The following is a 23,177-nucleotide window of genomic DNA, read 5'->3' on the forward strand; positions in this document are numbered from 1 at the left end:
CAACTTAAACAGGTATGTAACCAAAAATTATTTGAGTGAAATAAAGTTTTCTCATGTCAACTTAACCCAAATTGAAACCAAGTGTTTTTATCGACATTGGCTATTTTCTGTGTGGAATTTTCTAAGAGCAATGCACAAAAGTCACTGATGATCATGTTCATGTAGTTGTGATAAGCCAAACTTGTGATTTTGAGTAATATTCCAATTACTATGCCACCCTACAACTTGTGCAGCCAAATCTTCCTTTTTAGCATTTCTCTCCTGTTTCTTGCTCAGTTTTCTGTGCACATGTGGGAGTTAAATGTCACCAAACTCTGTGTCCTGGACAGAAAGTAGAAAAAATAATTTAACTCTTACTTAAATCTTAGTATTTTGTATTAATTAGCAAGCATTATATGAATGAAATCTTGACTGACTTTGTCTTACTTCACATCAAACTCCCTGCGATGTGACTATTGAGAACAGATCTACTGCGATGTGCATGCACAAGTGTTATAGGACAGTGTGCCGGAAAGTTGGAAATCATCACTTTAAACTATGAAAAGTGTGACAGAACAGTCCTTCAGGCCAATGTTCCAATTAAGAGCCATCTTGAACTGAATCTATCGAGAACATTTCTTCCCCTGTCTGTGTCTCTTCATCTCTCCCTCTCTTTTTGCTCCCAGCTAACTCCTTGGCTCCTCTCACCACTGGCCCTTGTCAGCGGTGCTCCTCCTCTGCTGTGAGATGCTGTAGATCTCCTGGAGCTGTTTCTTCTGGTCGTCACTTAGTGGAGCTGTCAAACACTGGTACCACACTGCATCAGTATTCTGGACCCCTAACACACATATACAATTTCTCAAAAGGCGCAGGAAAGACAAATGGAATTTTCATACAGCTAACGTAGTGCTAATATTAGCTGGTTAATAATGGAGTAACAATTTTGATAATCAACAACCCCATTTTTGATAGTTTTTATCCCATGTTTACAGATGGAGAGCAGGACATCTGTTCAAAGGAAATTCTGCTAATCACACTTGGATGTTCTCCCTAACACGAATGGTTTGGGGACTGAAGTCACAATAATTTTTTCGTATAAGTTAAAAATCAATATTTTTGACAACATAACAAAACCTGTCAACTGACAAATGAGCTGCAAACAGATGATCTTTAGAAATAAATACATTTTTACAAAAATGTTCAGTCCTGTTTATAAATTTATAAATTCTGCTGGAATGCTGGGACTATATCACATCCTGTCAGATTATTCACTAAGCAATCAGCTGTCTGATATTCCCCAAACTATTTGTCTATAAAACTTGGGGTGGGCAGTTGTCTGGTATCTTTGGGCAAAAAAATGTTGTATTGATCTTTTGCACCTCCTCTTAGTTCCAGTTTTAGACTTTAGAAAACCTAGGCTGTGAAGATTTTAGCCAATCACGTTTTTTGCTAATTACATGAAATAGTATACATAGAAACTAAGTCTATGGTGGAAACAGCAGATGGTGGCACAATGGGTTAGCCAATGGATCTTCACTGGGGAAAGTGAGATTTAAATCCTGGGGAAAGCCACAAATTGATGCTGACTTTTATATTTGCTTGCTCTCATTGTAACATTATGACGAAGTCTGCAGATTACAGGTTTAGTGTAGAGCAGCATTTTTTTATATATCGGAGAGGCTTAATCACAACAGCTCTTCAAAAGACGATGTACCTGAGGCTCATGTATCAGATCACGTTAAAAGCAAAGCCAGAGCATAATAACAGCATAGCACTTCAAAATGCTTTAAATAGGACTGGAGTCAAAATACACGGAACTAGTAGCAAGATAAGTTATGACTGAGGATAAATCTAATACAGTCCTCACAGCTGCCTCCACCCTGTTTCTATAAATGAACAAGTAGTGTTAAAAGACAAATTTTCAAATTGGAAAGCAAATGATCAGTCTCCTGGAAAATGTTGAAATCTGCACCTATGTAGAATGTTTTTAGGTTTGTGGTAATCAGGCTTTAGAATGTTGCTTGTTCATCCATTTACACATACAAATATTTGACATTTGAATGATGACTTACTGAGCAGAGCGGAGGTGAAGAACTGATACTCATCCTCTCCATTGTCATAGTCCAGAGGTGTACTGTACTCCTCCAGGGGCGTTCCCTCGAAGCCGTCTTCATCCCAGTAGTCATCTTCATCTTCATCATCATCTTCACCTCCCTGGCCTGCTGGCCTGCTTGACTGCTGCTGCATGGCATTTCGGTTCTCGTTCACCTCGTCTTCATCGCTGGGAATCTCCTCTGCCAAGATATAAAAGCATGCAGCCATGACGATCGAAGTCTTCATAACGCCAGTTCTCTAACTAAATATAAGTGATTTCAAGAATCAGGTGGAATGTGGATTTATATTATAAGATTTTTCCACCAGCTATTTTAAGCAATTGGTGGAAAAATCTTAAAAAACACAGCTTTGTCAATATCTGTGTTACAATGGATGTTCAAGGCACGCAGAATGGGATAGTACTGACAAATGTATTGAGCTTTGACATATGCTACATTAAAATTTGTGGGCACAGCCAATCATTGTTATCCACTGCTTGAACTGAAAGATGGATGAAAAAAAATAACTAGCCTCTATGTGTTTCTGTATTTCCAGACTGGTACAATAACAAATTTGTCTAAAATCAAGATAAGAATGCAAAGATAGCTTATTTTCTTGACAAAATATTCCAGTGGAGATGCAGCTGTTAAATTTGTTATAAAAAACACTGTTTAAGTCTCTGAAATGTAGCAGTCTACTGCTGGCAACAGTAGCATGAAAAGCTAAGGTGGCAGGATGAGTTTCAGAGTGGTCAACTGACCTACACAGAAAATACAGCAAAGACTCTTTTTTTAAAAAATTTTCTAATGTGAACATACCGGAAGTATGGGGAGCTAGCTACTATCACACAAGCAGCTTTGCAAGACAGGTAGCCAACCTAATAGCACAGTGTAGTCAAGCTAAAAACTTTAAGGTCAGTTTAAATCTATTTGGTATGTTTTCCTGCAGACAGGTTTCTGAGTAGAATACGTGGAAGCTTGGTGTGAGTGTCTAGTCAGAATAGTACCAATCTGGAGCTGCTCTTCCTACCAGGCATACAAATAAGTTGTAATCATAATAATTTTTCAGTTGTTTCAAACTGACCTGCTCTGGCATGGTGATAATCACCTGCTTTTAAATTTTCCAATTTTATTTATACCTTTGCTTTCTCCTGCCGTTTCCCCACTGTGGTTGCTTATGGAATTATTGATGACTGATCTGTTTGAAATGCCTGATCATTTGGAAAAAACATTAACAGTGAATCATCTGACAGTTGTGCGTGAGCTCATTTTTGTTGAATACGCTATATATGGAGTAAGGAGTAAGGAGAGAGATCATGTTTCATCAATTCTTTTTTAGAGCTTATGAGCTTATGATTTTGTTACAAGAAAATAGCCTGTGACATATGATTTCAAAAAGCCATCCAAAGCTATCCATATCCATAAGCTCTGTTTATTAGTGATCCCAACGTGAACTTAGAGCCAAAACAAATACTTAACAATGACAATAGCTGTATGAGGGTAGAAAAAGTTGTTTAACTACTTGATATTAGCTACATACCACTGTCCTTCTATACACTCTTTCTTCACTATTGAAAGCATATTGCAAACCAGAGCAGATTCCACTTTTCACTAGAAGAAAATGTAAGCTTTTCAATTAATGTTGCACTATTCTAAAGCATTTAATGAGGTGAAATCAATGCATTTTAAACACTACGCCGCAGGAGAAATCCTTAGTCGCTACCGTAACACTAAGTTAATTTATCAGTCTGCCCCACAAGCACTAGACAAGGTTTAGGGATCTAATTCCTTTATGCTTGACTGAAGCAAAGTCTAGCCAGTGGGGGTGAGAAAATAAATATGGTGCAGCTAATTTGAGCTCAGCACTGAATCAAGATTCAAGTAGTGGAAGATCTAATGCTGACAAAAAAGAATCTTGTTTCATTATTGTCACTAAGCCTTACTGTTTTCTTTCTGCATTCATTCTGCTTTAGTTTGCCAAATTCTGTCAACCACCTTGTCCTCCCAATTTCTTCAAATTGTCCTTCTCATTCTTGATCTTTTCTCACCATTTTGGTCTTCGTCCTGAGCCCCTGCACGAGCCAGTAGGTCTGGTTTGTTGATTAGGCGGGAGGCATAGAGGTGTTTGAGGCCTAGAAAAAGGAGCAGGATGGAGGGGATGATCTGGGCAGCAACTCCCTCTAGCACTGCCGGCCGGCTAGGCAGCTCTATAAGCACACTCAAGCCGATGATACACATCTTACGGTCATGGAGTCTGGAGAGTGGATCAGGGAGAGGAAGGAAAACAGAGGGTGAGAATAAGAGGAATCCACAAAACACTGACAGGGTGTTAATTCAAATACAAAACCAACGCGATTAACAATAAGAGGTTCAGGTTTAAAAGAGGCTATGAAGGCACCAATCTTGTGAAGGCTGAACACTGCTAATAAATATTCTTAAATAAAGAAGGGAAACCTTTTCCTTTTCTGAGAGTGACATGAAAGGACAGATATCAATCTTTTGTGTCTGTTTTAATACAGGACTGGAGTCAGGATGTTGCAACAATAGCGAAGCATTAAGATTTGTAGCAGGGTGAAACAGCTGCCCTGGCTCAAGTGGCAGCCTTTGAGACTGAGAATAAAGCCAACATGGAAGTTTTGATAACTACAGACACATGTAAGCTCATGCAAGTTCTCTACTATGGAAATCTTTAGGCTATTTTCCACTGTTGGAATTTCTAAGCCATTTTAGGGCAGCTCGAAACTTTGCATATGTTCTGACTGCAGGAATGATCCCTGAATATCGGGGCTGTTTTTGAACGAAAAAAGTGCTTCTTCCAGGGTAGGTACTTCTGATCAGCCTCAAAACACTGGTGTGCAGATTTTGACACCGATTGTCTGAACTTCGAGAATACAAATGCTAACTGGTTGGAGAGGATAATAATGTCCTTGTCGAGTTGCAGTCTTCTCCTTTCTAACATCACTATCAATAAGATAAATTCACCATACAGAAACATTCTTTGTTCTATGTCCTACGTGCTCCCTCCTAACCAGAGTTAGGTCCAGTAACTACTATTTGTTGCTGTTTTCGTGCACTCAAAGTTGATGTTGTAGTCGAAACTCTGATACTACACTGCGATAGATAGACAATGTTGAAAGGACAGATTAAGGGGCCCTTTCTGTAAATGTTAGTATGGCCTTGCACCTGCTCTGAGTTCCTGCAGTGGAAAGATGCCTTTAAATGCTTATTCTGCACTAAATACTAATTCTTTTGTGCATATCTTCATGTCAGTCATACTGGTCATTCATCTGGTCATCATCAAGATGAAAAAAAACTGCAATCGACATTTCCGTATAAACATTTACACTTATCTGAGAGAAATTTGTGACCTTCTTTAATCCAGAAGTTGAATTAGTTAAAGGCAACAGAGGCCCTCCTCACCCCAGGAAGAACTCAGTGTCGTTCATCCACTGGTTGATGAAGTGGGCGGTGATGGGCTGTGGGTTATGTGGAAAGTGCATGTTGTCCATAGTGTGGATGAGCAGGGCTGGGTTATAATACAAAGCAGCGATGGCCACCTGCAAACACATGGTCCTGAGCTCACTGGACTTCACCCCCCTCATCAAACGCTCGAGCACAGCCTCCACAAACAGAGGGATGCACTGCAGGTGAGACAGAGCACAAAATCAGGCTGTGGCTAAAATCTGACACTGAATTTGTTAACAGTGTTAACAATAACTGCTTTTATTATTTACCAGCCTTAAAGAATTCCCAGTTTAAAATCAGGCATTTCCAGATCTACAACTTAAGTCAGTTTGCTACAGACATATCTTTGATTTATTTACAGTTCTGGCCCAATTTGCAGCTGCTCAGTTGAGTGTCTGTCTGAAACATGAAATAGCATATTTGCTTTGATTTTTAAATTCCATACATTCAGCTCAAGTTTTCGAACTTTGGTGGTCCTTTAGATAGATTTGTAAAGTGGTAGCAGGCCAGGAATGACAGAAAATCACAAAAGCATTTCTCTCCTGTGAATTCACCTCCGATTAACACAACTGAGGAGTCTGTACTCTATGAAGTTGCTTCTGACCTGGTCGATGCCTCTGCCTCTGCACTGAAGGATGATGACCTCCAACAGTTTGGCAGCATGACACTCTGCATCCTCACCTGCATCTATGGTCAGCACCTACAGCAGGGGAAAAGTCACAAAGTCATTTAGCAGTCATGATGCAGCAGCAGCAGTAACACTGGGAAAACAGGATTTTTGCTCAGACATGTCTGAACTGTGAGCAGCAGGAGAATATGTTTAAAGCCTGACCTTTTTACACATGCTGTAGATGACCTCTAAGTGCTTTGGGTTGGACAGAAGCATGTCTGTATCCACGGTAACATAGTTGTGCAGAAGAGGCATCATATCTATAACATAAACACAATTGGTCATCAGCTTCAGCAACAAAATACATTATTGTCAAGGTCATTCCAATGTTATGATTTAGTTTTTTGGTTAGAAGAATTGTCATTATGGGATACACTCATCAAACAACCCTTTTAAATTCAGGATGACATGACGGCTCCCCAGAAGAGAAGCCAAAATGTTTCAGAAGTGGCCATTTCATGTTGGGGATGTCATTTGCAGCCAGAGTCTAGGCACTACTGATCACAGTTACAGGTGTGGTATTGAGGTCCCACCTGCTGCCTGGCCCTTAATATCAAGCTGAGACCACAACCAATCAATAGCTAAAAAGTAGATGATTTATAGCTAGATGACTAGATTAGAAAATTATACAGCAAGTGTCAATGTCAGCCCAAGACGGTACAGACTGCAACAGCTGGACTCTGTGAAGTTCAAAAGGTGTGAGCTCACATTAGTCAAGGTGGGAGACGGGACCTTGATACCATGTCTCTGCCTCTTGGTCACTACTTCGCGGTCTTGCAGCACCAACTGCCACAATATTTTGGCCTCATTCTTGTTCAGTGGAAGGAAGTTATCTTTCATCCTTCTTTATATACAGTCTCTAATGATCTCTGCATCCCAAGGTTACCTAATCTAACCAACCTGACTGGAATATACAGACCTGATCAAAATCTTAAGACCAGTTGAAAAATAGCTAGAATTTACCTTTTGCACATTTGGATCTTAATGTTTTAAGTAGAGCCACAATATGCAAAAGCAAGAAGGGGGAGTGAGACAAAAAGCACTTTGAAAAAGTAATTTATTGAAAACAACAAGTAAACTGAAATAGGCTGTTTATCAGCTGATCAAAAGTTTAAGACCACAGGCTATAAAAGCCCAAATCTGCTCAAAATTCTCATCTTCTGTCAGGCATTCACACGGTCATGGCCTCCTGATGGCTAAAGCTAAGAAGCTTTCTCTTCTTGAATGTGGTCGGATCGTCGAGCTGCATAAGCAAGGCCTCTCGCAGCGTGCCATTGCTGCTGAGGTTGGACGCAGTAAGACAGTCATTCTAAATTTTTTGAAAGATCCTGAGCATTATGGAACAAAAAAGTCAAGTGGTAGACCCAAAAAAATTACACCTGCGCTGAGCCGGAGGATCCGATTGGCTGTCCATCAAGACACAGGGCGGTTCTCGACCCAGATTAAGGCCCTTACTGGTGCCGACTGTAGCGCAATAACCATCAGACGGCATCTGCGGGAAAAGGGTTTCAAAAACAAAAAACGAATTCAAAGACCTCGTCTCCTACAACGCCACAAAACTGCCCGTTTGGACTTTGCCAGGGACCATCAAACATGGGACTTTGAAAGGTGGAAAAAAGTTTTATTCTCTGATGAGAAAAAATGTAACCTTGACGGTCCAGATGGCTTCCAACGTTACTGGCATGACAAGGAGATCCCACCTGAGATGTTTTCTACCCGGCACAGTGGAGGGGGGTCCATCATGATCTGGGTGCTTTTTCATTCAGTGGAACACTGGAGCTTCAGGTGGTGCAGGTCGTCAAACGGCAGCTGGTTACGTGCAGATGTTGCAGCAGGCATCCCTCATGACTGAGGACCCTCGTCTGTGTGGTAACAGCTGGGTTTTTCAACAGGACAACGCTGCAGTTCACAATGCTCGCTTGACGAAAGACTTCTTCAGGGACAATAACCACTCTTTTGGACCATCCCGCATGTTTCCCTGATTTAAATCCCATAGACAACATTTGGGGATGGATGGCAAGGGAAGTTTATAAAAATGGCCATCAGTTCCAGACAGTTGATGCCCTTTGTGAAGCCATCTTCACCACTTGGAGCAATGTTCCCACCAGCCTCCTGGAAACACTCGCATCAAGCAAGCCCAAACGAATTTTTGAAGTGATTAACAGATCTCCAGAAAACTTCGATCCACTAATACCAACCTTCTGTGCACTCCAAGATCCAACCTGAGGACAATGGGCGACAGAGCGTTCCAGACAGCTGCTCCTGAACTGTGGAACGCATTACCACCACCCCTGAGGGCCCCACAGTCCCTGGAGTCATTTAAGAAAGGGCTAAAGACATTCTTATTTAAGCTCTAACATATTACTACTGTTTCTAAAATGTTTCTTTTAAATGTATTGTAGCACTTTGAGATTTTATATGTAAAGTGCATTATAAATTAAAGGTATTATTATTATTATTATTATTATTATTATTATTATTATTATCATTATTATTGTTATTATTAACAAGAACGGTGGAGCTACTCATTACTGAGTCCTACTGAGAAAATTTTTTGTTCTGGTTTGGAGAGTTTTTTGTAATTTTTTGAGCGATGGTCTTAAACTTTTGATCAGCTGATAAACAGCCTATTTCAGTTTACTTGTTGTTTTCAATAAATTACTTTTTCAAAGTGCTTTTTGTCTCACTCCCCCTTCTTGCTTTTGCATATTGTAGCTCGACTTAAAACCTCATTAAGATCCAAATGTGCAAAAGGTAAATTCTAGCTATTTTTCAACTGGTCTTAAGATTTTGATCAGGTCTGTATACCTCTACCATCAAGAGCTGGTCACACCTACTGGCCTTTATTAAGTCTGTACGTTATGTTGGTTGCACTTAATCAAACTTAAGTCTAGCCTTAACTAGGTTCAGTGTTAATGATGCATTTTCATGTGAATACCCACGTAAGTATGGCTGTTGCTAACCAGCATTGTACAGAAAACACTGTAAAGAAAAAGAGAAAAGATCTCCAGAGCAAGACAAAGAAAGATGTTTCTTTGAAACCTTCAGTATACAGCAATATAAATGGTAATGATTTTGGAGAGAATACAGCTGCTGAAAGTCCCCTTGTTGTCAGTAAATGTATAAGGCAGTCAGACGTCATTGTCTTTAGTGTTGCAAGCTGTGTTGTCTAGGTTTTTAGCATCAGCCGTGATTTTTGATTTAAAAATTTCACAGAGTCTGAGGGAAAAAAAATGTAAGCCTAGATATTGGAAGCGTAAAAATCTGGTCAGACTAAGAACGTCCTTAGGTCCAGGTGTAGCCCTGTTGCCCCCAGGTGCAGATTTGCAGAGAATTCCAGGTTGACAGCTTCTTCATTGATAAACTGTATGTTTCTCTTACCCGACTCCAAACAGTAGTAGAGCTAGCATATGTGGGTTTTGTGATGCCTACCAAGGTACTGGAACCCGTAGTTTGTGTATTCTAACGATCTGTAACGTGTTTATTACTACATTATGAATTGTAACTTCTAATGGAGTTTCTTCAATTGAGCTTTCCTTAAAGCTGCTTTAATCTGAATACTGTATCAATTATTGTGTTTTCTGCATTATCATGTAATTTGTATAATGCAGAAAATAAACACAATCCCTAAAACACTTTAAACAGCATGTAAACTTCTACTATTTTTTTACTAACTGCAAGTGAATTAATAAAAGTGTCCTAACAAATTTAGTTTAAAGTATGTAGGGTTTCAGCTTTCTAACATGTAGTGCACAGACAGTATAGATGGGCACATTTCCAAGTTGCAAACAGGGAGCCATTCAAGTAAGTGAGGAATATGAGGGGCCAGAGCTGCAACCACTGGGAAACCAGACCAGAGACTGCAAGAGGTCAGTAAAAAAAGAAAGAAAAAAAAAGAGAGAGCGATACAAGCCAAGCAAGATCAGCGGAGAAAATTCCAAGAAAGCTGGACATTTTATTTGTCCTCCATGGACTCAACCCAGCCATTTGTGTTAAATTTGCACCCAAACTACCTCAGAGTGTCATTTCCAAACTACAAATCAAATACTTGCTGGTTCTGTGACATTAATTATGCAATGTGCAAACCAGAACAACAAGTACCTGGCCACAGGAGGCAATTTATGACGTCTTATCAGATTCTGTGCTGTTGGCATCATAAATTGGTGTTTTACATACCTGTGAAGTAGTCAAAGCAGTCGTGCTGGAAGACCTCATAAAGAATGCCAAGCAGCTGCCACATCTGGGGAGATATTGTCTGACAGGTGAGGCCAAATGCCAGTGACAGGATTTCCTCGTAGAACTCTGCAATGGACAGAAAAAGACTCACATTTACAACACATTCTGTAAAACCTAATTTGCAGTGAGAAGGAACTAAAGCAAAGAAAGGAAGGAGAGAGTTGAAAACTCCAATGGCTGACTGTACATCTGAGACTCATGCAGGGTAAAATCTATGATGCTCACTGTGCAGACCAGATTGGGGTCATTCTTCTATGTTTAAAGAAACCTAACTACACATCTCTTCTTAACACTAAATGGAAGCTGTGAGGTACTGTGGATTTAGTGAAACTGGTTCTCTGTAACAAAAGGAAAAACCACAAACAAAAAAATGTGGCACTCATGAGAATATTACCTGCAATCATAAATGAATAAATAGGGTAACATTATGTACCAGGGATTCCTATGGTGTACAAAATCCAGTTTGCAGTCTTATGTGACTGGATAAAAGAAGAATCACTGACTTTTGGAAGGACAGTGAGTTTAAAAAAAAAAAAAAGCGCTTTAATTTAGATTTGGCTACTACCCAAACATCTCGACAAGGTCAGTATCAGCATTATTAACATTCCATTGGAACATATTGGTTTGTTTCTTACATCTTACAATGAATGATAGTTTATGTCGGACTGAACACAGTCTTCAATGCCTAAATCCAGGAGCACAGTTAAAAAACCAGCCACCATTACATTGTGGCCTACGGTGTGGATATAAAGTGTTTACCCTCCTTTGAAGTTTTCACCTCTTAGTGCTTTAGTGCATTGAGTCATTGTCAATATATTGTCAACATATTTTAGCTTTTTGGCAACAATTCATTAAAAAAAAAAAAAATTAATTCAGGGGGTCACCTGATGGCGGCGAGGTGATCACAGCGTTTTGGTCTGAGCTCCGCGCCACTTGGCTGTATAAACTCATTTATCCTGTTTTCAACCATACATGGGAAATATTTTTGTTTTGAGCGTCGCAGGTTATGTCCTTAGAACGCTTTTGGCTGCAGTCCTTCGATAATAGGGGAAGAACTCGAGCGAGCAAAGACAAGAAGAAGGCTCTCAAGATGGTGACCAGGCCGATTATGACATCTCCGACGGATTGGACCCAGCTCTTGCTAAGGCTCTCAGTCTCATGACGGTTAAGATTATAAAAGTGATTGATGAAAAATTTAGCCCTCTGGCAGTGACTATTAACAAACATGCTGCGAAGCTCCAGTCTGCCAGTAACCGGCTCGATGAAGCAGAGGCTAGGCTGCTAGCTGTCGAAAATACCGCCACCGTACACAAGCCCCGGATTGATGAGCTGGAAAAGCAGGTCAGTGCTTTGACAGAGAGTTTGGACATGGTGGAGAACTACAACAGACGCCTAAATATTAGGGTCGTCGGCCTGACAGAAGACACAGAGAAGGGGCAACAAGCACATTTCTTTGAGACGTGGCTGCCCCACGTCCTCAAGCACCTAAACCAGAACCGAACAAACGCCCGAGATCGCTGCTACTGCGGTTCCACGCATTCCGAGACAAACAGAGGGTGATGGAAGCGGTGCGCAGAGCCAGTCAAGACGGCGATTTGATTTACAACGGATCCAGGCTGTCATTCTTCAGTGATTTCTCCTCGGCGGCGATGAAGAGACACAAGTTGTATGATGCAGTGAAACAGCGGCTGCGAGAGCGTGGGATACCTTATGCCATGCTATTCCCCGCAACTCTGCAGGTAACCCATGGAGACTCCAGAAAGAGATTCGTCAACCCAGGGAAAGTACAAGATTACATAGACTCCCTGCCTGCATGATATCATACCACGGTCTACACACAGGATGTTTTACCCGACACACAGTTTTCCCCTTTTCCTCTCTTATCCACCCGGTAAGTCTGGCTCAGTTCTCCTGATGCTGGTTTGAACATTTGAACATTGTGGACATCTCTGGCCGAGAACAAACTAGCATTCGGTATGTTTGTTCTTTCTATTTTTCGTGTTAAGCTCAGGATGTGTACAGGCAATTTTCAAGGTGCACACTGGTGGGCCTGTTCATCACGCGGGAGGGGGGCTTTGACTGGGGCCTTGGCTGATCATCGCTTCATTATAAATAACAGTTTATATGTGCAATCTAAATATCATTAAGCTCTGCTCCTGGAACATTCGGGGCCTCCGAAAACCAGCCAAGAGGTTAACGATAATGTCATATCTTAAAAAGGAAGATGCCTCTATTGCTTTTCTACAGGAGCTTCATCTGGAGGACAAGGAAGTCACTAAGCTGCAGAGAGGCTGGGTAGGACAGGGTTTTGCAGCTTCCTATTCTTCTTCTGGCAGAAGTGTGGTTATTCTGGTCTGTAAAAAACTTGCATTCAGATGCCTTACCTGTGTTAAAGACCATGAAGGTCACTGTCTAATTGTGAAAGGAGTACTTTTGGGAAAGAATATAACATTAATGAATTTATACTGCCCACCTGGCTACTCCCCTGACTTTCTTACTATGGCATTTGCTGCTTTTTGTGAACCGTCATCTGATGATTGCTTTGTGGGAGGAGACTTTAACTGTCATTTTAACTCTTTGCTGGATAAACTCCCACCAGGTACATCTCCCCCCTCTGGGCAAGCTAGAGTGCTAAATTCTATATGCCGTGATATTGGGTATTCCGATGTCTGGAGGGAAATCCACCCCATTAATCTCGAATTTACGTTTTTTTCTGCCCCCCACAAAAGTTATACAAGAATTGATTATTTCTTCATCCTCTCATCAAAAATGTTCCTGGCTCAGTCATGTACTATATCAATATCATTCTATCTGACCATGCCCCTCTGTATTTGGTTTATTCTCTTTCTGAAGACAGGGTTTTCTCTGGGCGCTGGAGGTTTCAAACATCCCTTCTTAAAGATGGAAAATTCATTTCATACTTTACCTCTGAATTCAGGATTTTTTTACTCTATAAATTCTCTATCTACAGACAATCCTTCTGTCCCTTGGGAAACATGCAAAGCCTTTTCTCAGGGCCTCATCATCTCATTTACAACATCCAAAAGGTGTCAGAAAAATGAGCAATGTAAACGTCTTGAGTCCAGATTAGCTGAGTTAGAGAAACTTCATATTTCAAGGGTTATGGTTAGGGTTGGCGCCTTTTCAGGACACAAAATCCACCTAGGAAAATCCGATTCTATGCCACTGGGAGTGACAACAACAGTCCCGATCATGGCAGAGCCCTTTCCTTTTCGCTGGTCTCCCTCTGGTTTCACCTACTTGGGAGTGTATATCACACCTACATATTAGCAGATGTATAAATGTAACTTTGTTCCAATTTTAGACATTATAAAGGCTGATTTGCATCGCTCGGCCCCCTTACCCCTCTCCTGGTTGGGCAGAGCTGCTCTTCCTCATTCTCAGGGATGAGAATTTTCCGCGGATCCGCGGAATTCCGAGTTTTTTTCCACCGAAAGTATAGTTTTTGTGAATCATGTAAATCCGTTGAGAAAATTGTAAGGGGGTAGGCAAGCGGCCGGCCGGCCGACGCGTCGCGAGCCGAGGCTTGTGATGGCCGCCCGCCGTGATGGCCATCCCGCCGCCGACATCTTTCGGCAACGCGCATTGCAACGGGGGGGTGGGGGGTGTTTCCATTTGTCATTCTCATCCCTGCATTCTACCCAGATTGCTGTACCCACTGCAAATGATCCCTATTCTTTTATCAAACAGGATTATTAAGGTGCTGGAAGGCTGGTTAAGTGCTTTTATCTGGAGCAAAAGGAAACCCAGACTCAAGATGACAAAACTTCAAATGGCTGGTTCTGATGGTGGGTTAGATGTTCCTAATGTGAGACTATACCAGCTTGTAGCTCACCTACGGGTGATAGCTGACTGGCTTAAACAAGATCCAGCGTCCATTTGGCTTGATGTAGAATTCTCTCAGTCCAAATGTCCCCTGTTTAACCTATTATTTGTTAATAATTCTGATGTGATTATGAAGCCCTGTATGAATCCCATCACTTTAAGCACAGTTAAAGCTTGGAGATCCATTCACATCATAGAGGGTCGTGTCCACCTAACATCTCCTCTTGCTACTATTTTGGGTGGCCCGAACTTCCTGCCAGGCTGCCTAGACCAAGGATTCAGAACTTGGTATACGTGTGGGCTAGCAAAACGCGGAGACTTGTTTGCTGGCCGGACTTTGCTCTCCTTTCAGCAGTTACAGCAGCGATATGGACTACATAAGAGTGAGTTCTTCAGATACACTATATTGCCAAAAGTATTCACTCACCTGCCTTGACTCACATATGAACGTAAGTGACATCCCATTCCTAATCCATAGGGTTCAATATGACGTCGGTCCACCCTTTGCAGCTATAACAGTTTCAACTCTTCTGGGAAAGCTGTCCACATGGTTTAGGAGTGTGTTTATGGGAATTTTTAACCATTCTTCCAGAAGCGCATTTGTGAGGTTACACACTGATGTTGGACGAGAAGGCCTGGCTCTCAGTCTCCGCTCTAATTCATCCCAAAGGTGTTCTATCGGGTTGAGGTCAGGACTCTGTGCAGGCCAGTCAAGTTCATCCACACCAGATTCTGTCATCCATGTCTTTATGGACCTTGCTTTGTGCACTGGTGCACAGTCATGTGGAAGAGGAAGGGGCCAGCTCCAAACTGTTCCCACAAAGTTGGGAGCATGGAATTGTCCAAAATGTCTTGGTATGCTGAAGCATTCAGAGTTCCTTTCACTGGAACTAAGGGGCCAAGCCCAGCTCCTGAAAAACAACCCCACACCATAATCCCCCCTCCACCAAACTTTACACTTGGCACAATGCAGTCCGACAAGTATGGTTCTCCTGGCAACCGCCAAACCCAGACTTGTCCATCAGATTGCCAGATGGAGAAGCGCAATTGGTCACTCCAGAGAAGGCGTCTCCACTGCTCTAGAGTCCAGTGGCGGCGTGCTTTACACCACTGCATCCGACGCTTTGCATTGCACTTGGTGATGTAATGGCTGGGATGCAGCTGCTCGGCCATGGAAACCCATTCCATGAAGCTCTCTGCTGAAGCACTGTTCTTGAGCTAATCTGAAGGCCACATGAAGTTTGAAGGTCTGTAGCGATTGACTCTGCAGAAAGTTGGTGACCTCTTCGCACTATGCACCTCAGCATCCGCTGACCCTGCTCCGTCAGTTTACGTGGCCTACCTACTGAGTTGCTGTCATTCCCACACACTTCCACTTTCTCATAATACAGCCGACAGTTGACTGTGGAATATTTAGGAGCGAGGAAATGTCACGACTGGATTTGCTGCACAGGTGGCATCCTATCACAGTTCCACGTTGGAATTCACTGAGCTCCTGAGAGTGACCCATTCTTTCACAAATGTTTGTAAAAGCAGTCTGCATGCCTAGGTGCTTGATTTTATACACCTGTGGCCATGGAAGTGATTGGAACACCTGATTCTGATTATTTGGATGGGTGAGCGAATACTTTTGGCAATACAGTGTATCTACAAATCAGACATTTTGTCGTGAAAGACACAACTCTGGCAATTAATAGTGCAGCCTCGTCTGTGGAAAGTGCCCTGTCTTCTCAGATGTCTAGGAAACGTATTACTATTTTCTACAAGGCCCTTATTTCCAATCTACCTCCAACCTCCCAGCCCACCAAGGAAGCCTGGGAGAGAGACCTGAGCATCTCTATAGACGACACAGCCTGGCGGGAGTTATGGGCACACGCTATGGATATATCTGTTTGTAACAGGCCAAATCTATTCAGTTTAGGATTGTACATCGTGTCCATATTACACCTGTTCTCAAAAACAAACTGGGCTAACTCCTCTCCACTGTGTTGGAAATGTAACACTGAGACTGGTGATTATGTGCACTGCTTCTGGTCATGTGCTAAACTACAGCGCTTGATATTATAAATGAACTATCCATTATTTTTGGTAAGTCAATACCGCTGACCCTATGTGCCTCATACTCGGTCTCCCTGACGTTCATATTTCTAACAGCAAGCATAAAACATTGTTCAAATTACTGACCTTTGCTGCAAGGAAGAACATTCTGCTCTTTTGGAACAAGGACGCCACCCCAACAAAGAAATTGTGGCACAATCTCATAATGGACTGTATCCCCAATGAATATATTACCTGTTTGCTGCACCCAACAGTGGACGCTTTTCATAAAGTCTGGGAACCCTACTGGACCCACACTGTCTTCTCCCATATTACTGGGATCTCCCAAACTGGCCTAGCCTGCCTATGTAAACCCCTGTGCGATGAAAAATCTGTTATTGTCTTGTTATACCTGAGCTGTTTTTGTTTTGTTCTCCATGCTATGTTTGTGTTTATTTTTTGAAAAAAACAAACATATTTTTAAAAAATTAATTCATATCAATGTGACAGCAGCTCTCTAAACAGTAATTTTAATAACATCGAAAATATAAAATGTGAAATAAGTGATTGCATAAGTATTCATCCCCTTGAAAGCGAGCTGCCTAATCCAACACAGGTGTAGTCAATTGGTGCTAGAAGACAAAATTAGTTAGAGATCACAAGTGCAGTGAATGTGTCTCAAGTGATTGCAGTATAAAGACATTTGTATCTGGAAGGTCCAGTCATTGGTGAATCAGTACTTCTGGCTATGATTCCACCATGAAGACAAAGGAACACTCCAAGTGCAAAAAAAAAGGTAACTGCACAAGAAAGACACTAGTAAGGTAGGGCACCAAGATACCTGTAACTCCATGAAGGAGTTAGAACTTCAGTGGCTGAGATGGGAGAGACTGTGTACACAACAACTGTTGCCTGAGTTGTTCACCAGTCAAAGTTTGTGGGAGACTGGCAAAGAAAAAACTATGTTGAAAAAAGCTCATATTAAATCTAGATTAGAGATTAGTTTTTTAGTCTGACAGCACCAAAATTTTGCTTTTTGTCCAACTGACAAGACACTGTGTTTGGCAGACATCAAACACTGCACATCATCACAAAGATAGCATCTGTATGGTGGTGGCAACATCATGAATTGGGGATGCTTTTGGCAGCAGGCCCTGGAAAGCTTGTAAAGTTTAAGATAAAATGAATGCACCAAAGTATAGGGAAATCCTGGAAGACAGCCTGATTTAGTCTGCAAAAGAACTGCACTTTTAGAGAAAATTTGTTTTCAAGCAAATCAAAGACCTGAAGCATACAGCCAAAGCTACACACAAATGATTTAAAGATAACAAGATGAATGTTCCTGTGTCACTGGACTTAAAAAAGGTTGTTCACTCAGGATATCTGGGCAACCTGACAGAGCTTTAGCAGTTTTGCAAAGAAGAATGGGGTAGAACTGCAGATACGCAAGGCTGACTGACTTCAAGGGGGTAAACACATATGCAGCTGCTAATTTCATGTTTCATATATTTAATTAATTGACAATGCTTAGAGAAACCCATTTTCTCTTTGATCTTAAATAGTTTTTTTTGTAAATTAAAAAAGTTGAATTCCATTGATCAGGCATAAATCTATGACCACTGCCAGGTGAAGCGAATAACACTATCTCTTCATCATGGCACCTGTTACTGGGTTGGATATATTAAGACACCAAGTGAAGATTATGCCCTCAAAGTTGATGTGTTACAAACAGGAAAAATGGGCAAGCGTAAGGACTTGAGTGAGTTTGACAAGTGACGGCTAAATGACTGGGTCAGAGCGTCTCCAGAACTGCAGCTCCTGTTGGGTGTTCCTGGTCTGCAGTAGTCAGTATCTATCAAAAGTGGTCCAAGGAAGGAACAGTGGTGAACCAGAGACAGGGCCAAGGCTCAATGATGCACGTGAGGAGCGAAGGCTGGCCCGTATGGTCCAATCCAATAGTTTGCTGCGTATGGGACTGCATAGCTGCAGACCAGTCAGGGGGCCCATGCTGACCCCTGAATCACATTTTGTTTTACATCATGTGTATGGTGGGGGGTGCACTTACCTGGGGAACACATGGCACTAGGATGCACTATGGGAAGAAGGCAAGCTGGCAGAGGAAGTGTGATGCTTTGGGTAATGTTCTGATGGGAAACCTCGGGTCCTGCCATCCATGTGGATGTTACTTTGACGCTTACCACCTACCTAAGCATTGTTGCAGACCATGTACATCCTTTCATGGAAATGGTATTCCCTGATGGCTGTGGCCTCTTTCAGCAGGATAATGCACAGTGCCACAAAGCAAAAATGGTTCAGGAATGGTTTGAGTAGCACAGCAATGAGTTTGAGATGTTGACTGGACGTCCAAATTCCCCAGATCTCAATCCAATGGCACATCTGTGGGATGTGCTGGAAACAAGTCCGATCCATGGAGGCCCCACCTCGCAACTTCCAAGACTTAAGGACCTGCTGCTAACATCTTGGTGCCAGATACCACAGCACACCTTCAGGGGTCTAGTGGAGTCCATGCCTCGATGGGTCACGGCTGTATTTTCAGCAAAAAGGGGACCAATACAATATTAGGCAGGTGGTCATAATGTTATGCCTGATAGGTGTACATTGACTATGATTTAATTTTTAAAGCAGTACAAGGGGACAACTCCCAGGAAGGTGGGGTAGGGATGGTGATAACTTTTTTATAGGCATTGTATGCCTAAGTTTTTAATGCAATTGAGAAGAAAACCATTTTCTTCCCCAGCACTAATTAAACACTAAAAAACTCATGTTCATATACCAAAATTTTATTTTTTGAAGTTCTTTTTCAGTCACCTGCCTTGAAAAGCTGACTGAAAAGCCCCTATACACTGTTACCTCCTCCAGAATGCGCAGATTTACATAGTCCATGCCTCTCTCTTCACTTGAACCATCTAAGCTGGTTACTTTCAATGCGAAGGAGCAGTGATTCTACTCTGAGCTCCTAAGCCCATCCCTATGGAGGCAACTCAATTTGGCAACTTGTATTCGCAATGTCATTCTTTCTTTCACTGATCATCTTTCATGAATATAGGTAAAGACTGTAGACTGGAATGGTAAATCAAATCAAGGGCTTTGCCTTCTGGCTTAGCTCACTCTTCACTGTGATGGTTTGTTGCTGTATGAACTTGTCTGGACTGGAGCAAGTGAGAGTGTTCTCAGATTTTCTAAATTTCTTTCAAAAAATAAAAGTACCACAAAATGGTACTGAATGATAATACTTTAGTGTACAAGGTTACACTCCAACAGTGTTGTTTGTTGCCATCTTAAGGTGCAAAATGTAGCCTGTCATTGGCACGTGTCTCCAGATTACACTGTGTCAGTGCAGGAGACACCAACAGCTCCACAGTAGATCCATACTGGTAACAGTTGTACAGAAGCTCTAACACCCCTGAAAAAGACAGTCACCTGTGACTGTGGAAATTTTAGCTCCTCCTCTTCTTTGTTGGGGATTTATGCAACGAGTGAGATAAGGAGCACAGCTGTGTCGGATTTTATGTGTGTGTTTGGTGTGGTCGTGTTGTGTGCGAGTAAGTCCACGTTGTTTAGTTCCCTGGAGAAAAATTTACTTGACCTCGCTCTTTCATTTTGTTCATTATGATCCTGCAGCTTTATCTCTCTGCCTGAACACAGCTTCCCAATCAGTTAATCCATTCCACACACACACACACTTACGCAGACACACACACATCACATAATTCTACATTGCATTCACCGAGATGTTCCTGCTGTAAGACACATAGACACGCACACAGGCACACACACGCACGTGCGCACACACACACACAGGCTTACTTTATCTTTTCTCACATTAGTCTGTGTGGTACTCATTAGCACAGTCACTTACACACTTGGGTGACAGAGTGAAAGAATATGTTTTACTCCATCAAAATGTGAAAAACACCAAATCAAAACAAAAAATAACATAAACGTAGTAAACCTAAAGGAAGTACTAGTTGTCTCTGGACATGGAAATACATGTTAAAATATCTGGATGAGAGAAATTCCTTCAAATATATTCCATGTGTGCCTTAAGCAATGAAAACACTCTATGTAAGTTACCAGCTGCAAAAGTGAGAGCAACTCAATCTTTAGTCTCTACAGCTGTGCATAAAAAACTATAAAATGAGAAAATTGCCTCAAAATCTGATCAAACAAAAGGAAATGCTGTGTGCTGCCTGTCTATCTCAGTTCATTTCTTATAAATCATTTCTTAAGATATATTTGAGAGGTTTGCAATGATTACTATGTTTAAATCACAGACATAAAGTACTGCTCATTAAAGATTTTTAAATAACTCAATCAAAACTAATGACAGCAGCAAGAAAACAAAAATACTATAAAACGTTTTCTTCTTTGTGACTCAAAAGAATAGTGTTGCACATTGGTTATTTATACGATTAAATTCTGTAAATCAAAGACTGTACTCCAATCCAGATTCCCTTTTCACTCAGTTTTTTTTCAGTAACTTTCATCATAACAATTTTTCTATTAAGAATATTTGCACTGATCATCAGTTTCGTATGCATTCAGTATTTCTAACAAAATCTTACCGTGCATATCACCAAGCTGAAACAAACATTACATTTATTTCCTATCCTAACATTTGCAAGCCTATTTTTTTGAAGTAGTTAAACCCCCTTAAGCCTAATGTTTTTTTTTTTGTTTTTTTTAAATTTCCGCCTGATAAAACATCCCCAAAGTCCATCAGTGACAGCTGCAAAACTGTAAGCCCAAAACATGAGCTTCGATTCTATGGATAAGGAAAATTCAGAAAAATAATAATAATAATAATGGCTCTTGTCATAATGCTAGCATAGAGTAACCGCAAAACTCCATTTTTAAAATTGTCCCTATAGGAACCTTTAGGTAACATCCCAGAATTACAGCTGTGTGTCCCTGCTGTTGTGGATCACATCAGCTAGAGGAAACTACCTTTGATCTCAAATGCACAGAGGCTCTGTACAGGAAAAGGCGCAAAAATAAACTATATGTCAAGGAGCAAATCAAACTGTGACCTCCGGGATAGCTTCAAGTCAGAGCAGCAAAATGTCTAAACAGCAAGAACAGTAGTGTGTTATATAACACTAAGGAAAAAAAGAAAAAAGACACTGGACTGCTCGCGCACACACACCTGCCATACCTATGATGGGCTTCTGTAAGACCAGGCCGATCACCTGCAAACAGATTCCCTCCAGCTGCTGAGTGATCTGCAATACAAGAAGTAAAGCATTTTACTACATTTCAATATTGCAATGGCAAGCTAGACTACTATCAGTTCAGTGTGTGAGTGTGCGGCACCTCCTTGTGGTCCTCCATAACGGTGAGGATGGTGTCGATGGTGCTCAGGATGCCAAGAGCCATGACAGTCTTGTCCTCATTCTCCTCATACTCCTCACTCTGAAGGACCCTGGTGAAGATCTCTGCCTGTCAAACACACACGCGTTTCCATCACGTCAAAAGAAATCATCGTAACTTACATTCACTTCCATAACCCTAAGCTAAACCTAAACATAAGTGAACCCCTGTGAAGAAAAACTGAACAGCTCTACAACTACTGTAACACTTTACTTAAACCTTACCTTAACCGCATCTTAACCTATCCTTATCCCAAAAGCAACCCTTACCTAACCTTACCACAACCTTAAACCAAGTCCTCTCCATGAGTAGACAGGAATACACAAACTCAGAGGTTACACACATATCAGGACAACAGTCATTTACATCGTATGCAGTTAGGGGTTAAAAAAAATACAAAGATTCAGTCATACAAGCATATACAGAACATCTGCAAGATCCACAGTGCCATATTATGACTGTTTAAAGTCTTGCCATGAAATTGCAAGCAAAGTATATGTGGTGTTCTTACCAGGTTCTGCGTCATGTCTACAGCGATGGTGGCCACCTCCTGGTTGTACTCACAGATCATCTTCTGAATAACATTGGTCAGATCATCATTTTCCGTCTCTTTGACCACATGCAGCAGCTCCTGCATGACTGGCCGAATGTACGGCCTGATGTACAGCTTAGCTACACACAAAAACACACACAGCACAGCATGTGATGTGAGGACTGTGATGTGTTCTCACTTCACAAAGAAAGAAATGTGAAGTTCTGAGTGAAAATTGATGCTCACTCCTAATTTTTACAAGCGGGCTGGATCAATTTGCGGGCTGGCCACTGGAATGAACCCTGTCTGGGTTAAGTATTTGTTGTGGGTCTGGCCTTGAAAACACTGTAACATTAAATTATTGTTCCTCCACAGACCTTGTTCTTGGTTGCTGACCAGCGTCTGAAGAGCGATGGCAGCCTCCACCTTGACAGGCATCTCTTTGTCATCTATCAGATCCTGTTTAACCAACTCCACGGCGTTCCTCAGCACCAGCTCATCGTGGAAACGCAGTGGGCTGAAGCAGTGCAGCACCCAGCATGACTGACAGGAGAGAAGCACAAGTGTTACCATCATCGGTCCCATATTTCACCTCTGAAACCACCACCACAACTGTCCTCTGCTCCTGTCAGTGACGCCACCACCAAGTGTCTGTGATGATTAAGGAATCTGCAGTGCTCAACACTGAATCACTGACTCACTTTGACTAAATGGACCACCCAGCAGGACTGTAGGAAGGAGAGCCAATGTAAGAGTTAAAGGAAAATGAAAACAGTTGCACATCATAATTCATTTTAGCGTCAAAAATAATACAAACTGCTCCATGTATTGAAATTGCTGACACCATAGGTTCAGGGTTCAGTAAGAAGCGCACTAATGAGACACACAAGTGAGGACCTTGTGACAAGCATAATGAGACTTCTTTAGC

General features: G+C 41.6%; 1 protein-coding gene across 2 annotated transcripts in view; it reads right to left on the reverse strand.

Moving 5' to 3' along the window:
• ipo8 (importin 8) overlaps positions 1 to 23,177 on the reverse strand; it is a 45,221-nt gene that overhangs the window by 2,498 nt on the left and 19,546 nt on the right. Inside the window, exons 14-24 of one of the 2 annotated variants that reach the window (XM_023286477.3) lie at positions 22,627 to 22,792; positions 22,229 to 22,389; positions 21,661 to 21,786; positions 21,494 to 21,569; positions 10,384 to 10,509; positions 6,370 to 6,467; positions 6,142 to 6,237; positions 5,493 to 5,713; positions 4,121 to 4,326; positions 2,052 to 2,273; positions 688 to 817 (exon numbers count right to left, since the gene is read on the reverse strand). In XM_023286477.3, coding sequence (XP_023142245.1) covers positions 688 to 817; positions 2,052 to 2,273; positions 4,121 to 4,326; positions 5,493 to 5,713; positions 6,142 to 6,237; positions 6,370 to 6,467; positions 10,384 to 10,509; positions 21,494 to 21,569; positions 21,661 to 21,786; positions 22,229 to 22,389; positions 22,627 to 22,792 — 1,628 coding nt within the window. The remainder of the gene's footprint in view (positions 1 to 687; positions 818 to 2,051; positions 2,274 to 4,120; positions 4,327 to 5,492; positions 5,714 to 6,141; positions 6,238 to 6,369; positions 6,468 to 10,383; positions 10,510 to 21,493; positions 21,570 to 21,660; positions 21,787 to 22,228; positions 22,390 to 22,626; positions 22,793 to 23,177) is intronic. The other variant, XM_023286478.3, reaches the window with a different exon arrangement.

Source organism: Amphiprion ocellaris, chromosome 21 (assembly GCF_022539595.1).
Source record: "Amphiprion ocellaris isolate individual 3 ecotype Okinawa chromosome 21, ASM2253959v1, whole genome shotgun sequence".
NCBI classification, from domain to species: Eukaryota; Metazoa; Chordata; class Actinopteri; family Pomacentridae; genus Amphiprion; species Amphiprion ocellaris.